Source organism: Artemia sp. Qi Xiang Cuo, chromosome 8 (genome assembly GCF_049724085.1).
Source record: "Artemia sp. Qi Xiang Cuo chromosome 8, ASM4972408v1, whole genome shotgun sequence".
Taxonomy (NCBI): domain Eukaryota; kingdom Metazoa; phylum Arthropoda; class Branchiopoda; order Anostraca; family Artemiidae; genus Artemia; species Artemia sp. Qi Xiang Cuo.
In genome coordinates this window covers 34,495,129-34,512,790 of record NC_142801.1, presented here as the reverse complement: position 1 = coordinate 34,512,790, position 17,662 = coordinate 34,495,129, and the positions used below count along the sequence as shown (strand labels likewise).

Genomic DNA, 17,662 nt, shown 5'->3' with positions numbered 1-17,662 from the left:
TAAATGCATCTCTTCTGTTTTTCAGCCAGATTTGTTTAAGAAAATATGTGATGAAATTGACTGTTATTATATGCAGGATCCTTTACTGCTTGTTACAGACCCTGCCACTGGATCACTGAGATGTCAGTACATGAGAGACCAGAATTTTACAAGTTGCGGTACTGTGGTACCGAAGCAAGTCTTTATCAGACTTGATAAGTATAGAAACAGAAGATTTGTTCAAGTAGTTTCAGTTGCAGCCACCTTGGAGAATCTTTTGAAAGATAGAGGACTTATTGGATTTCTGATGGATTTGTATCATCCTTCAGAAGAAGGTGTATATAGAAATTTCTATGATGGTGACCGTTTTGCTTCTTTGTATGCTTGTGATCCAGACATGAAGAAAAATGTGATATTTCTTCAGCTCGACCAAGATGAGGGACAAATAAAAAAACCACTTAAAAAGTCTACATCAGGAAAGTACCAGCACTCTAGCTTTTTATATATTAGTTCTCAACTTCCCACCTTGGCTTCGAGCAAGGCTAGATCTAGTGTAGTTAGTTATGCTAGTGCTGGCATCGAACTTCAAGATCGTTGGTACTGAAAAAGTCTTCAAGAAGGTTGTGAATGAATTAAAGTTTCTTTGTACTGAAGGCATTGTGATTGATGGGACAAGGTTCAAAATTACAGTTTTCTGTATATGTGGAGACATCTTGGGCTCGAATTTTATTGGGGGGGGGGGGGGGTTCGTGAAATGCTTTAACCGAAATGTGCAGAATCCCGGCAGAGTCTGCATGTTCTCTGGAAAAACTGCAGCTAAAGACTATTGGAAAATTAAGTTTTCTCTTAGATCTAAAGTATCCTATGAGGAATCTTTAAACAAGCTGCAAGAACCAAATGTTAGGAAGCAGTCTGTAAATGGCGTAAAGTTCAATTCCGATTTCAATGCCTTGCCCAATTTTCATGTGACAGATTACCACCATGCATAGCCCGTGAATTGTATGAAGCTGTTATGAAGTGGGATGATGGAAAATGTTTACAGCACTTGATTATTGATGGTGTTTTCAAAGAATCAGAGCTTAGTGCTAGTGTTGCCAACTTTGACTACAAGGATTTAGATGCTAAGGACAAACCTCCCCCTTTCTCAAATAATTTCAAGTGCCTTGAAGATAATGCAATCCAAAATTTGGTATTTCCTCGCCAGTTTCCTCTAATACTTGGACATTTAGTTTCAAGAAAGGCTGAAAACGAATGTTGGTCTCTAATGTTGCTGATGAGGAAAATTGTATTGCTTGTGTCAAGTCGGAGGTTTACTGACATGCTTATTGCAAACTTAGGTTTTACAATAAGAATGTACCTTGAATTGAAAGCAAAAATATTTGAGTATGATGAAAATAGGTTCAAGGACCATACAATGCGTCACTTTCCTTTGTATGTGCGAACACTGGGCCCCCTAATTCACTATTCGACTCTTCAGTTTGAATCAAGACATAGATATTTTAAAGATGCTGCTAAAAGTGCATCCTCAACTATAAATCTAACCAAGACAATGGCCGAGAGTTACCAGAAGTACCAGAATTACCTATCTCTTTCAAATTGAATGTGTCAGGAAATCAGCTGTACAGTTTATAAAAATGGAAAGCTGACAAACACTTGGTACTTGACACTGTCTCCACATAAGCTGGGGAAAGACGCATGCTCAGTCCAGGAGCTCATTTTCAAGGGTGCTGTCTATAAGAAAAGACTTTATGTGATTAGTGATGTGACAGACTAAGCTGTAGAAGCTGCTGAAATAGTGGATATGGTTAGGTCGCTGGGACAGTTCTTTTTTATTCTGTCAAGGAAATTGCTAATCTATGATCAAGAGTTGGCGTATCTTTACTGTGATGCTGAAGAGAGCCCCATTCTTGTTTGCTGGAACATTAGAGAAGTACCTGATTTTGATCTTGATCCTGCATCATCTTATCTCATTCGTGGAAGGTGTTATCTGTCGTTTCGAAGCTTTGTTTTGAAGGTGTGTATGATTGTTAAAATTAGAGGCTAGCTGTCCTGCATCAAGACAATGTATCTGTACTTTTCCCAGATGCTTAGTTCCAGAGCTGAGTCTTTGATAGTCTTTCATTACAAATCCTGCAGTTTTTCTTCAGAGAGTTTGAGAGGGATGGTCATTGGATGATGTATCAGCACACCGTTGTCGTAATTTCAGGTTCCAGATAAGGTGTTTCGAAATTAGAAAGCCGAAATATTCTTTCTCTTTTTTGCCTGTTAAACTTATTTCTGAATTTTGATGGGAGGAGATGGTTACATTTGTAAAGTGAATACATCTATAACAAGAATTTTTTTCTTTTTTCTGGTTATCTGTGTTAATTACTTTGAATTTCCTTCGCCTTAATCTTTTGGATGTTTCGGGAAGCAATGTTTTCTTGTTCAATTTTAAAGGTTACTGTGCCATCTACGTCTTGCTCTAACTGCTGTCTACTTTTAGGTGTAATAGATGTACTTTTGTTTCGAGCATGCAATCCTTTGCTTGTAAGCAAGACCTTAACTCCCCAAAATTTGGATAAATCATCCGTAAGTCCCACCTTAAAATAAAAACCCTCATCCCACTCCTTCTTGACTCCTGCATAAAATTTCAGGGACACTGAGCTATCTTTTCGGGTATATTATGTCTGTATTTCCTGGCCTCCTTATACTCTACTGAACAAATTTTGCAACCTGTTCTACCTCTATCTTGTCATCCCTCTTTTATATTCTAGGTCTTCCTCCGAAAATAACATCCTGTCTTCGCTACTGCCGTTGCTCGAGATATTGTTAATCACAGCTTGACCTAATCTGAATGCTATACACACTGACATTATTCTCCCACTGAATAATTACTTTTTGTTACGAAGAACCCTTCCTGATTGTAGCAACCTTATGAACTATCTTTGCAGGTATGTTGCCAAGATGGAACCAGTGAAGAAAGCTCTCCCCTACCAGCAAGAGTCAGGGAATTTTTAAGCAAACTTAAAAATAATTTTTCTTGTTTTTATTGTAATTTCTTAGTCAAATATTTGTGATATTGATTATATTGAGTTATATAATTATATTGAATAATAAAGAAATAATTGGATTCGTTTGTCTTTTTCCGTAGTGTTTGGTCTGATGGTCGTGTTTTTAAGTTGATAAAAATTATTCAAAAGTGAAATGCTGAGGCTGTTTATGCTTTTTTCTCGTCCTGGAGCTGGTTTCAGTATGAAGGGGTTAGTATACTGGGTAGGAGCAACTGCGCTGGACTTGGTAGAGGTTTCGCTTGGCAAGTTTCCCTTTGAATTTAAGCTTTGTATGGTACGACAGATCAAGGTCTTTTCGCACTTTTTTCTACTGCCATTTGACTTGATATTTTCCCCAGAAATCTGGATCTGAGTTTAAATCCAGCCTTTCAAACAGTTCGTGGTGACGAACTGTAAGTAAGGAGCGACCCGGCAGAATAGTCACTAAAACTCTAAAAAATGAAATTTTTATACCAATAGATACATTAAAATAATTGTATTTTTTTGCTGATTTCAAATATATAAGTTACGAACATGAAAAATTAACCTTATTTTCAAAAAAGGGGGAAACACCCCCTAAAAGTGATAAAATCTTAATGAAAACTACACCATCAGATCAAGCGTATCAAAAAACTCATCTGTAGGGGTTTTAAGCTTCTATCGGCAAAAATGTGGAATTTTGTATGTTTCGCCAAAAGAAAGATCACGGATGCATGTTTATTTATTTTGTTTTTTTCTTTCCAGGGGTGATCATATCGATGCAGTGGTCCTAGAGTATCGCGAGAGGGCTAATTCTAACGGAAATTAACAATTCTAGTACCTTTTTATATTATTAATAAACTGGAGGGCAACTTGACCCCCCTTGCTTTTTTTCTCAAAGTCACCCGATCAAGATTTTGAAATAACCCCCTTGGTTCAGCATAGTCGAAAATTTAATAACAATGTGTTTAAAGATGACCTAATCCCCCACAGTCCCTGGGGGAAGGGCTGCAAGTTATGAACTTTGCCCATTGTCTACATACAGTATTGGTTATTGGGAAGTATACAGACGTTTTCAGGAGGGATTTTTTTAGCAGGGAGGGGGAAGGAGATTACGTGGGACGATATTTTCGTGGGGGAAGGGATATTTCTATGAAGGGAGCGCCGAATTTCCAAGCATTATTTAAAAAACGACCAGAAATTAAGCTAATAAACAAGTTTTTTCAACTTAAAGTAATGAGCAACATTAAAACTTAAAACTATCAGAAATTATTACGTATATGAGGGGGTTTGCCCCCTAGTCAATACCTCGCTCTTTACGCTAAATTTTTTTTAGTACTTTTAAAAGAGCTATCAGCTCTAATTTAACGGCCTTTGTGGTACAGGGGTCATTATTAAAGAATTGGAACAACATTCGAACTTAAGCGTAAAGAGCTAGGTATTGACTAAGGGGCAAACCCCATCATATAGATAATAATTTTGGTTCGTTTTAAGTTTTAATGTTGCTCCTTACTTTCAGTTGAAAAAGCTGTTTTTTTTGTTCAATACATTAGGATTCGATTGCGGTACACCTGTCAAACTACTGTTTTCCAGTCGTTTGACAACCTGTTTGCTATTGGAAACGATTTAATTGTAATACAACTGTTAGATTATAGACTATTTTTACCAATTGTTGAACAATACTGTTAGTTTGAATAATAGTTGTACATAATACAGTTGGACTATATTAATTTTAAAATTAATTAAATTGTAAAAGCTGCAATTCAAAATTTCAACTCGGGACCCTCCCCGTTCCAAAAAAAAATTTATTTTGTCTTGACCCCAAAAAATCACGTGCACCCCCCCCTCCCATATAAACTTGTATGGGTTGCCCCACTCCTCACGGCTAATCATTATCCATTTACGCTAAAGGAGTGTAATTGTACGCCAAAAAATTAAGACGCGGAGGCTTCTTTGATACGTAGAAATGAAACTGGAAGGCCACACCTCTCACGTCAAACCAACGAAAAAATACGCTAAATGACTGTAGTTTCGCAACAGAAAAGGATGACAATTTCAGGATCACAGGGATTGGCTGTGACGAATACAGTGGGTCCGCCCATAACGTTAAATCAGTCACAATGTACGCTAGAATGCCTTATTTTTGACCCTCTGACTGAAACACGCTGAATTAGCGTCTGTTACTAAAAGTACGCTTTTTTAGCATAAGGCCCACTTGCTGCACCATAATTTAGCGTAAAAGTACGAACGGATTTTTTACCGTGTACCAGGGAGGTCGGAACAGGTAAGGACCTAGAACAATAAAGCTAGGATATGCACCTCCAAAAGGCACAAATAGGAAACTTACCCTATATGTGAGATCGATAATCGTTTCTAATAAGTATCCCAGTGATAAAAGTTTAGGCACTCTTCCTTTTCTCATCCCCAATAGGTTGGATCGGGCAGTCCCCCCAAAAAAACATAACTAAGACACTAACTCTTAATTCTCAACAAGTTAGTTGAGGTCCAATGATTTTTTTATAGTTTTCCTGATTACAAGAATTTAGTCTCTCCCATTCCTCCCTCCCACGCAAAAGTTTTTGGATACCCAATATTCAGAACTGAGAAATTTATATTTACCTCCCATCAAGGTTGGTTGAGACATAAAAAAGCTTTCTCTTAGATATCCTTATGGCAATAATTTAGAAAACCTCCACCCGTTTCCTCCCTCCAAAACGTTGAATTATGTCCGAAGTTTCAACAAAGTTCCCAATAGTAGTGCGTTGAACAGGTGCGTTTTATATTTTTCTCTGACAATTTTTATATGGTCTTCCAAAAAAAATGGTCTTTTTTTACATGTCGGCCTAGCTTTTGACTAAACTAATGCATCAGAAATTATCGCTGAAATAATTTTTGTATGCTGAATTTTTTTCTCTTGAGAGAGGCGAGGTGGTTAGAAACTACGTTTTTCTTTGTCCCTGCTTCTTAAAAACCATGAAGAGTTTATCAATCAATGTATTCGTTATCTCTGGTTGATTCTGGCTTCTTAGTCCTTGGGGAGGGGCAAGGACCCTCCTATAATTAAAGCACATGAGATAAATTTTTACGGTGATGAAACTCATTGATTCGACACTATAACAGTGACCCCTGTCTAGCTAACTATAGCTAACCACACAAGCCGAGGACTTTAGGGCACGGCTATATCTGCTGACCGTGTGTCACATGCAGAACGGAGTATAATTTTTTTTCGTATCATAAAATCATGCGCATCAGTTTTCGTGTTAAAAAATTTTAAGCTCTTACCAGATGTCTGCAGCCAAAGAAATGGGTTCAAAATGCAGTATCTCAGGAGCTGGAAAAGAAAATCTACCCTTTTAATTCAATCATAATAAAGAGTCGTACGACTTTTTTTGGAAAGAGAGAGGGAGAGATAGATAGAGAGAGAGAGAGAGAGAGAGAAGTGGGGATTTATTATAACAAACAAACAACAGCCAGAGGTTAACGGCAACCCCAAGAAGTAAGAAACTTGTCAGGGGGGGGGGGGGGTAAACTAAAACAAGATAAAGAAAACAAACAACCAGTTCTTAACACATATCCTAATCGGCACCAAAAACCTTACAACCAAACAATTTCAACAACTGTGCTATTCTATTCATACCCCAAAAGTCCATAATTATTAACTTATCTACTTACCCCCTTCTCCCAATCCCTCTAAAAATAAAATTGAATTCATACTTACTAAAAAATATGTCACACTCTGAAACGAAAAAAATAAAAGCATCGTATTTATCGTCTTTTGGTTATAATTCTCCTTCGATTATTCATATGGGCTCATGTGAAGACCTTTATAGAATAATATAAATATTTTGATCAAGATGCTTCCAACTCCTAATCCCCCTATGAAGCGCGGAAAACGTCGACACGGTCGAAACAACCAGTGAATTATTAATCAAACAGTTCGTGGTAACGAACTGTAAGAAAGGAGCGACTCGGCTCTATAGTAACCGAAAGCCTAAAAAATGGAATTTGATACAAATAGATACATCAAAAGAATCAAATTTTTAGGTTGATTTCAAATATATAAGTTTCATCAATACCTTACCCATCAAAAGTTACGCTCCTGAGAAAATTTCCCTTATTTTAAAAATAAGGGGAAAACATCCCCTAAAAGTCACAGAACTTTAATGAAAATCGCACCATCAGATCCAGCGTATCAGAGAACCCTACTGTAGAAGTTTCAAGCTCCTATCTGTAAAAAAGTTTGTTGTTTTTTTGTTTTTTTTTGCCATAAGTAAGATCACGGATGCGTGTTTATTTGTTTTTTTGTTTGTTTTTTCCAGGGGTGATCGTATCGAACAAGTGGTCCTAGAATATCGCGGGAGGACTCATTCGAACGGAAATTGAAAGTTCTAGCGCCCTTTTTTAAGTTACCAATAAAATGGAGGGCAACTAGGCCCCCTCCGACACTCTTTTTTCCAAAAGTCCCCCGATCAAAATTTTGAAATAGCCATTTTGTTCAGCATGGTCGAAAATACAATAACTATGTCTTTGAGGATGACTCAATCCCCCACAGTCCCCGGGGGAAGGTCTGCAAGTTATGAACTTTGCCCGATGTTTAGCCTACATATAGTATTGGTTATTGGGAAGTATACATAAGTTTTCGTGGGGGGGGGGATTTCGTCTGGTAATTAAGGGGTGGGTCGGGGTTACGTGGGAGGATCTTTCCATGGAGGAAATTTTCATTCGGGAAGGGACATTGCTATGAAGGGGGCGCCGGGTTTCCAAGTATTATTTTAAAAAACGATCATAAATTAAATAATAAAAAAAAACCATTTTTTCAACTGAAAGTAAGGAGCAACATCAAAACTTAAAAATGAACAGAAATTGTTACGTATATGATTGGGTCTGCCTCTTAGTCATTACCTCGCTCTTTACGCTATAGTTTTTTTTAGCACTTTCATCAGAGCTATTTATTTTAATTAACGGCCTTTGTGATTAAGGGGTCATTCTTAAAGAATTGGAACAAAATTTGAACTTTAGCCTAAAGAGTATTGACAAGGGGGCGAACTCCCTAATATATGTAATAAAAATATACGAATATAGAAGTTCGTTACGTAAGTTAATTCGTAAGTTACGTCAGAACAAAATTTCGAGAAAGCCATCTAGCCAAAAAAAAAGTAAAATGCAAATTTCGTCTTAATTATTCATGTACGGTGAGGCAAAATTAAAGCTGCATTAATTCAAAAACGTTCAGAAATTAAATAAAAAAAAAGTTTTTTAACTGAAAGTAAGGAGCGACACTAAAACTTAAAACGAACAGGAATTATTCCGTATATGAAAGGGGATGTCCCCTCCTCAACGGCTCGCTCTTTACGCTAATGTTTGACTCTGTCTCACAACTTAATTTTTTAAAACGATAAAAAACTTTAGCGTAAAGAGTGCGGCATTGAGGAGGGCACAGGCCCTTTCATATACGGAATAATTTCTGTTCGTATTAAGTTTTAATGACGCTCCTTACTTTCAGTTAAAAAAAACTTGTTTTTTTTTATTTAATCTTTATAGAATATTGAGTGTCATAATTTGACACCGAAGATAGTATAGAGTAGCAATCAGGATTTAACTAAGAAATAAATATGTATTAAATTAAGTTGATGTCACGAAGAAAATAATCGGAATGCAACCCTTATCGTAGGGTTGAACTGAGAAACTTATTGTGCCCCAAAGCTTGACCTAATAATTGTTCGGCTATTCAAATAATATTTTGAGCCTAAGTTAATGTTACTTAGTTTAGCCTACTTATCGAAACACTTTTCCGGTAAATCGGAAACACGAAATCTACGTGGAAATCAGTATCCGATTATAAATAAAACGTACAAACCAAACAACTTTTAAAGGCATTATGCCCTCTTTAATTGTACAGTCCAATTTCTAATATTTTCTTTCTTTTCTTTAACACCTCATATTTTTCATTCTTTTGAAATAGTCCTCAAAAGGTCCATTTCAAGTAGTGACGAAAATAAATGTTACAGTAAAACAAATAAGTAGTGACAGTAAAACAAAACTGATAGTCGGAACTGCATTTGTTTAAAGAAAGTTTTTTGTTTTTTTTTTGTCATGGAAACTTGACAAGCACTTTTTTTTATTATTTATTATTTTTTTTTTCATGAAAAGTGTTTTCTGGTTCCAGTTATAGTGGTCAAATGTGAAGAAAAAAACGGTACTTTCCCATTATATGGGCATTTCTGAAAAGTCAAGTCTGGTTAATGCTAATGAAATAAAATAGGATGAATATATGATAGTTTATAAACCAGTTTTTGCTATATATTTGCACATTAGGGGGGTGGGTGGGTAAAGCATAGCATATATTAAATACGTAACCAAACCTAACCTAGGTACCACCCCCCCCCCCCTAAACCCCAAAAAACAACAGTTTAAATATCGTATACGCAATAAAAACCTCGCTATCATTGTATTACTCTATAGCGGTCAATCCGTCAAAAACGGGGTTTTCGTGACAGGTTTCCTTGTAAATGCCCATATAAAGGGAAAGCACGGAAAAAACTATAATGGTTCAACCCGATGGGTGTTTATGCCAAAGAGAATGGAAATTTATACGAGAGGGAACTGACGCCAGTGTCAGTGACGCCATCTAGTATTTAGAAATTTGTCCTTAATTTTACCCTACCCAAAGCAGAATTGTCGCCTATAGACATACCAGCTTAGAATCAACTCGCCTACTTAAGCTGCTAAAATTAGTAATTTATGGTGATTTTGAAAAAAGCTTTAAACCCCTCAAAAATGGCGTCAGATCAAAATGAGAAGTGTAACATTGGAATCAGCACGGTCGAAAACCTTATGCAGGGAAATTACAGTCCCCCTACCTGAACAACAAGGAAAATAACACTGATCTGCCTCACGTTTTTTTTTTTTTTGTCTCTTTTTTTTTCAACAGGCCTAGTGGGCTATCAGAACATCATAGAGAGATGCTTAATTGCCCATTCAAAAGCTATTTCTCATATCTACGTGCTTTTAATAAATTCCACCATCTGCAAGTGCCACATGACACTAACATGACACTAGAACGTCGTAGACAGATCTTTTCTAGCCCATATTAAAGGTATTGCTCATATCTACGTCTTTCATATAAATTCCACCAACAGCGAGTTCCAAATGGCACTAAAAACTGCACTTTTGGTGTCGTGTCTCAAGTGGAAAAGCTGGTATTGGGCTAGCAGAACTTATAAGACGTGCTTTTTTTTTCAATTTTACCATTCGTAAGTGCGATATAGCACTGAAAACAACACTTTTGGTGCTACTTCTTAAATGGAAAAGCTCTGAAGTACAAAACGGGTACCATTGTAATAGATGTTCCAGATCGCTTAACTGGATGTTCACAAGAACCCCTCCCGTACTCTCCCTCCCAGCCCCCTTAGTAGGTTTCATAAATCGTCTGCTCATCGATCGGTACGCTACTGAAACATTAGTAGGCTACCGCACCGTCGTAGACAGATGTTTAATGACTCAATTAAAAGCTATTGCTTATATTTACTAGGTTTTTAAAAATTCTACCATCTATTAGATTTCACAGATTTTAATGTTACCTAGTTTCTGAGGAGATTTTGCAATGAACTCTTTGTCATGTTTGAAACATTAACTTCAACATAGTAAAGAGCACCACAGTAAAGAGCGAACATGGTAACTAAAAGTTAAGAAATGTTAAAACGGTCGTTTTTCTTCTTTTTTCCAGGCCTAGCGCGTTACTAGAACATCATTGAGAGATACTTAAGAGCTCATTCAAAAGCTGTTTCTAAATTATACGTGGTTTGTATAAATTTCGCCGTGTGCAAGTGCCATATGGCACGAAAAAAGGCACTTTTTATGCAATTTCTCAAGAGATGCGGCTAGCGGGCTACCAGAACATCTTAGATAGATTTTTGATAGTTCATATAAAAAACATTGCTCATATTTACGTTCTTCCTATAAATTCCACCATTTGCAAGTTCCAAACAGCACTAGAAACAGCACTTTTGGTGCAATGTCTCAAGTGGAAAAGCTAGGGCTAGTGGGCTACCAGAGCTTTTTAGAGTGATGTCTAATGGCTCATTTGAAAACTTTTGCTCATATCTTCGTGCTTTTTATCAATTCTACCATTCGTAAGTGAGATATAGCACTGAAAACAACGTTTTCGATGCCACTTCTTACTGGAAAATCTTGGAAGCATAAAACGGTACCATTGTAATATTATGGTCCAAAACCCTTAACTGGAGATTTGCAAGAACACCTGCAAATTCCTCCCCCAGTCCCCCTTAATAAGCTACGCAATTAAAGTCCTACTAACACCAATATATTAAATTACATTATTAGAGGCGTGGTTCTGCCAATACAACGCTGGACTTCAAATAGATTATCATGCGTTCGATTCCAGCTTAAATTTTTTGTTCGATCATGGTTTATCCCTTCTTATGACAAACTTAAAACGGACAAAAACTATTACTTCACAGCCTATTTAATACATATAAATAAAAATAGTACGAATAAACCAATTAATTATGTTTAGGTATGCTTTTAGGATTATACAAAACTAGCGCTTTATTGAAAATACAAAATAATATAAAATTATTTTACGATAAAATCAAACCCATTAAGGACACTTTTTACAGAATAAAAATAATATCAATCCCTTTTAAGATAAAGTAACAACCTATTTTAGAATTGTGTTTTATTTTTTTTACGTTTAATTTGGTATCACTTCTGCACAATTGCTCAGTTCACTGAGTGGCTCTCCTTTTGGTTCTGAAAAGGACATGTCATGATTAGTCTTTTGACAAGTTTAAACCAAAGCCATCTTGATAATGTTAGGAGTGTAGACTAGTTTTAGAATTTGTGCCATAGCTTGAAATTTAATGGTGTATAAGGAGAAATAATCAGATCTCCAGAGCCCATACTGTGTCTTATATGATCTGCAGTTCAAGTAAACTAAAGCATATTTATTACAATTTAAGACTTTATATTACCCACTATTGGTATTGTAGCTGGCAAGACCAAAATGATGCTTGATAAATCAATTCAATATTTCTGTATGCTGTTCAATTACTTCGAGGCTATTAAGAAGTATGTATTTTTACGCTTGTGTATTTAAGATAAATTTCATTGTGTACTGAAAGTTACTGATGTCATGCCTGGTGTAAGATTATAAAAATCTTTATAGATTCGTTTTGTGCTGTCAGGCTACATAATTACTTTTGACTGTTAAATAAATAATCATGTTTTTTAATACTTGACTTTTGTGTTTTTAGTACAGCGCTAGTTTTGTATAATTGTAAAAGCATAGCTAAACATAATTAGTTGGTTTATTTGTAATAGTTTTATTGATACGTATTAAATAGGCTGTGAAGCAATAATTTTGGTCCGTTTTAAGTTTCAACTTTGCTCTTTACTTCCCTCGGGAAACTTTGTTTTTTTAAAATTCATAATGAAGAAGATAACCGGATTTAGACTTGCTCGGTGACAATACAAGACGCCTGTCGCTATTAAAAAACAACAACAGTAAATGAATGACGCAATAACATTGTTTTTCTCAGTTCTATGCCAACTGTCATGCTGAAAATGGTCATCACACTTTTGAGTGCGGTGGTTTTTTCGACGTTACTAATTATTAATTTGCTTTTATGTTTCAAATTACATTAAAAGTGTGGATTTCAATTCTTTTAAATAATGCATGTATTCAATCGCAGAATTTAAATAGAAATTACATTTTGTGTGCTAAAAAAACAATAGTATATATGGCTACGAAGAAGTATTTCGTCTGTATACCTACGTCTAATTCGGTTTAATTACATAAAAAAAAATAGTTTTTCTACACTTAGGCTATTGTGAGAGATTATGTTTTGTAAGGGATTAATATAATGTAAAAGATAGATATATATTCCGGAAAGTTGTGTTAATTTTTGTTTCTTCGATCTTTAAAAAAAGAAAATAAGAAGTAACATGGCAACCAATCATACCAAGATTGTCTGAGAACAAACTGTATCCTCAAATTATGTGAATAGAATACTATTGTTAGTATTTTTGCTAGACTATTTAGCATTAAGAAATATCCTAATGGAATTTAAAAGAACGACTTTTAAGTCTGAATACCGATTTTATGTGTTGTAGCCTATGTGTTTTCAGTGAAGCGCAAATTTATTACAAGACACAAGACAATTTTTAAGAACGACTGACTTCCCATGAACTTACATATTTCTCCATGTTTTCAGTAGAAAGAAAAATTACAAAAGATATTAGCTCTTACAAGTTTGATTGATATTCAATAGCCCCTTTTGGTAAGAATCATGATAATTAGAATGAAATACCGGTACTTAAGCATTATTGTGGCATTCCATTCTGGAAAATATGCTGATGACGAGATTCTAGGAAGACATCCCTCTACCAGCTATCGAGTCAGCTCCCAGCCAGACCTGTTTTATTCTATTACTTGGCACCAATTTTTACAACAATGCAAAGCTTCAGAAAAGCAATCAAAAATAAAATTAAACCAAAATAAATCTTCTGACCTCCCCATGAACTTACAGAAGCAGATTGTCTTATCCCCTTACCAAAAAACAGTTTGCATTTTAACCTCCGAGTGTTACCTAGCTACAGACTGCTAGAACAAATCCTAAAGCTACGAAAGCAGTTAAGTAGTGTTTCTGCAACACAACTAAACGAGACAAAGCTATGTGACACAAGTCAATTTTCTCTAAAGAATAAAAATAACATAATCTTAAAGATTGTTTTTATGAAAGTAAGATCTTTTTCTTTTTTTTTCTCGCTGCTTACAACGACAAGCTGTGCTTCAATATAAAATAAGTTGCAAAACTTACCAACATAGTCAGGGGTTCCAAGAATCTCACGAATTTGCTCTTCTTCGGTGAGAACTCGAGAGATTTCCAAATCACAGAGTTTGATATCACAGTCAGGAAAAGGGCCCGTAAGGACTAAATTTTGAGGCTAAAAAATATTCACGAATTTATTTTTGAATGCCAAGTAAGGTTCTGATACCGAAGATAAAAATTAACAACACTGTATTGACAACGTACTGACAACACTGAAGTAGCAAGATGATACAGCATTTTTTACATTTGTCGCTTGAGTGGTTGAGCTGTATACTCATTGCAAATATGGAAATACATACATTAATATATATGTTACAAGCGACTAAGTCACACTTTCCATGCACTTTGGCTGGTAAAAAGCACACTCAGCAGTTTTTTGTCAGTATTGTAACCTACCTTCATTAACCTCATTTGGCAGCTTGGGCCTTTGAACCTTGTAAATGGCCCTCACTTTGCACGTGTTTGACTTTGACCTATGGCTCTCGAACAAACAGTCATTACTTTTTTCGGACACAGCTCCAGACCTTGGTCTTCAGTTCGATCAGGTAGGTTAGTGGGATCAAGCGGGACGCCAAGATGAAGTTGAGGAGGGTCAATGCCTCGAGCGAGTGGAGGGAGAAGACGAAAAGCTGGTTACGCCAGATTTTTGCTAACTAAAGAGCCGAAGAATCTGACTCTGTTGTTAGTACACACACAGACACACAAAAACACACAGAATTATATAAAATAACTTTTAAATTTGTGTGTTCAGAATAAACAACCAAACTGTTAGAGCTAGAGAAATGATTTTCTGCTAAATATTGTGGAAACCACGGGAATTGCTAAAGGCTATAAAATTCTAAACAATAAACAGATAACAAAAATGATTCATAATTTTTACCCTTGTCAAGGGGCTTTCTTCGGAAAAGTTTCGAAGAAAGTTTTTCGGAATCTCTTAGGAGATGCTCCCAGTTTTCCCTTTTGCGCAGGTAATCATTTGAATCGAATAATTTTGTTCACTCGAAATGTCACCCACTGTAAATACACTTATTGCAGGCTTAGCCCAAATAAATTTCCCATAATGAAGGGAGGTTAAGTGGTAAATCCTCCCCCCCCCCTCCCTCACTATTTTTCTCACGGACTTCCTGCTTAAAGACAGAAAATGTATTACTAAAAATACACTACTGTGAATGTATTGATTAAGTAATTTTAATTTATTTTATAAAGTATTAAAATGCCAGATGAATTTTTATTCATTCTTAAATGACGGGTTAGCTAAATTCTGAGACGAGAAAACTATGTTCAAGCAAGTGAATAAACATTATGCAGGACAAAAAAGGATTTCTTTTGTTGTTAATGGAACAAGATTATTAATTTTTTGAGTATTTGATTGCATTCTATTCTCCGACTTTGGTTTCAAGGATGATCACACAAAGTTTGCCGATGAATTTAAACATGCCGGGGTTCTTGTTTTTGTGAGGGTATAGTCTTTTGGACATAACAACAGGAAAAGTAATAAAATGGCTCATTTGCAAATGGTTGCAAGATATGATGTTCAAAGATGAATCGCAATTAATTATGAGTTATAGCAACTTTGGCGACCCTGAAAATCTGGGAAGGCCCTGGTGTTTTGCTAAATTGTATCGTTAAAACTGCAAACAGAACGAAAAGTCCGAAGATAATGCACCGCCAAATCAACTCAATTCCAAAGCCATCACAAGGAGATTTAATTTATGTCAAAATTTAGAAAATTCAACAAAGCGGTGTCACTTGATATGTTAATACTAATCAACATTTTGACATTTCTGTGTTTTTTGTTCAAATTTTGAAAAAGCTGGTTCCTATCATGACGTCGAAGACAAATCATATTAGAAAGACAAATCATGATTTTGAGCGGGTTTAGACTGGCTGATTGAAAAATTAGTATTAGCTGAATTATAGTATTAATAGAATCTCGTTATGAATGCGCCTTTAGTTGGTCTCTGCAAGAGTCATATTGGATAGGGCTATTTTGCAGCTTTGCGGACATCCTTCCCATCTGAATTCTTGATGAAAGTCTCGACGCGATGATAAAAATAAGCTGAATTATTGAAAATAGCATAGCCTGTGCAGGAGCTGGTACTGTGCTAAAATCCAGGACACATGCAAGAAGTGAATTTTGGTTAATGCTAATGAAATATAACAAAATACGATAAAAATATAATAGTTCATGAACAAATTTGGGCTATATATTTGCACGTTGGCGGGTGGGGTAAAACATGTCCGTATCAGCATGTTCCGTATTTAATATACGCTATGCTTTACCCCCCCCCCCCCCGAATTTGCAAATATATAGCCCAAATGTATTCATAAACTATTATATTATCATCCTGTTTTCTTTTATTTCATTAGCATTAACCAAATTTCACTTCTCGCATGTGTCCCGCGCTTCATTTTAGCATCCATGGATGCTTTAATTTTAGTATCCATGTTCATTCAATCACTTCACTTATCATTGCAGACTGACAGATTTTTATCTGATGTTAGCATTATCACTTCTCGCACGTGTCCTGGATTTTAGCACAGTACCCAAGAGCTAGTTCACTGACCAAAGTTTCGATACGACCACTTCCAAAAAGAAAAATGCACCCACAAATAAATTATCGGGGAGGTGAGGGGTTTTATATACCAAGCTTGAACTGAAAGATGATAGCTTTCTAATTTTCCAAAATCGTGGGACTTGTTCCATCTAACCTTAATCAGGGATTGTCCCCTACTATTAATCCTACTTTCTGCAGGTAAGCTATGATATTCAATACAATGCTCAACCCTTTAATAGGGAGGTGCCGCCCATTCAAGGAATAATTATTATGTAAAAGTCACTCTACTGGCAGTATTAGTTACAAAAATTACTTTTGAAAAGGTAGAATAAGAATGAATAGAAACATAAGAAATGGATCAACACTATACACAAGGGGGTGCATGAAGTCCTGGCAAAAACTAAATGAAATTAGTGAAATTGGAATAAAATAATAAGTCATTCATTGGAGGACAACGCAGACTATGAGACAACTTTAAGCAGTTGGTTTGGTTATGTTTTATTTCGTATTTAGCATGCTACTTTAATTGCCTTGAGATATTTATATCTTTCGTCATTCATCCTTTGTGGTTCACGTTAGGCAAGGAATCTCCACCCTAAAACTTGAAATACAATCCTATAGTCCATACAAAAAAGGTCCAGATTTATGGATCACTTGACTAGAATCCCAACACTTACGTTGGGATTACAAAAAGCCGGCAGTTATCTTCTATTTTAAACTTTATATCCTTACCTTAATATCTAAATGCACTATATTCCTATCATGCAAAAACACTAGAGCTTCAACAAGTTGTCTAATGAATCGAGCAGCATCATGTTCAAATGGAATAATATCTGCATCTAAAATACTTTGGAGGTCTCCACCACAAGCGCTATAAAAAAAAAAAAAAAAAAAACAACAGTATAGTAAACATTTGTTTCATGCTAAAAAGCAGAAAAAAATTAGTTACAGTTATGGAACTCCAAAATTTTACGTGAAAGGCAGCGGATTTTTTTTTTTTTTAATTTGCTTAATGCAAAAATCTTGGAAAAAAGAAATGAAAACCATGGTTTTCTTTTTTTTTTTTTTTTTTGAGTGTTTCCGCATTTATACCCTTTGTTTTCTTTTTGTTGTTCATGTATGAACAACAAAATCAAAACAAAGGGTATAAATTCGGAAACTCTCCAGGTCATAAGAAGACAGATTAAGAAAACAATTTTTGCTTCATAATATAGAGAATAATCCTAGGTAACATATTTTCCGGGAGAACCTTTATCCTCAC

General features: G+C 35.6%; 1 protein-coding gene across 1 annotated transcript in view; it reads right to left on the bottom strand.

The window, feature by feature from the left end:
* The window catches only part of LOC148949350 (uncharacterized), a 177,224-nt gene that overhangs the window by 63,979 nt on the left and 95,583 nt on the right, over positions 1-17,662 (bottom strand). Inside the window, exons 3-5 of the mRNA XM_089092679.1 lie at positions 17,134-17,272; positions 13,832-13,958; positions 6,273-6,321 (exon numbers count right to left, since the gene is read on the bottom strand). Coding sequence (XP_088948805.1) covers positions 6,273-6,321; positions 13,832-13,958; positions 17,134-17,272 — 315 coding nt within the window. The remainder of the gene's footprint in view (positions 1-6,272; positions 6,322-13,831; positions 13,959-17,133; positions 17,273-17,662) is intronic.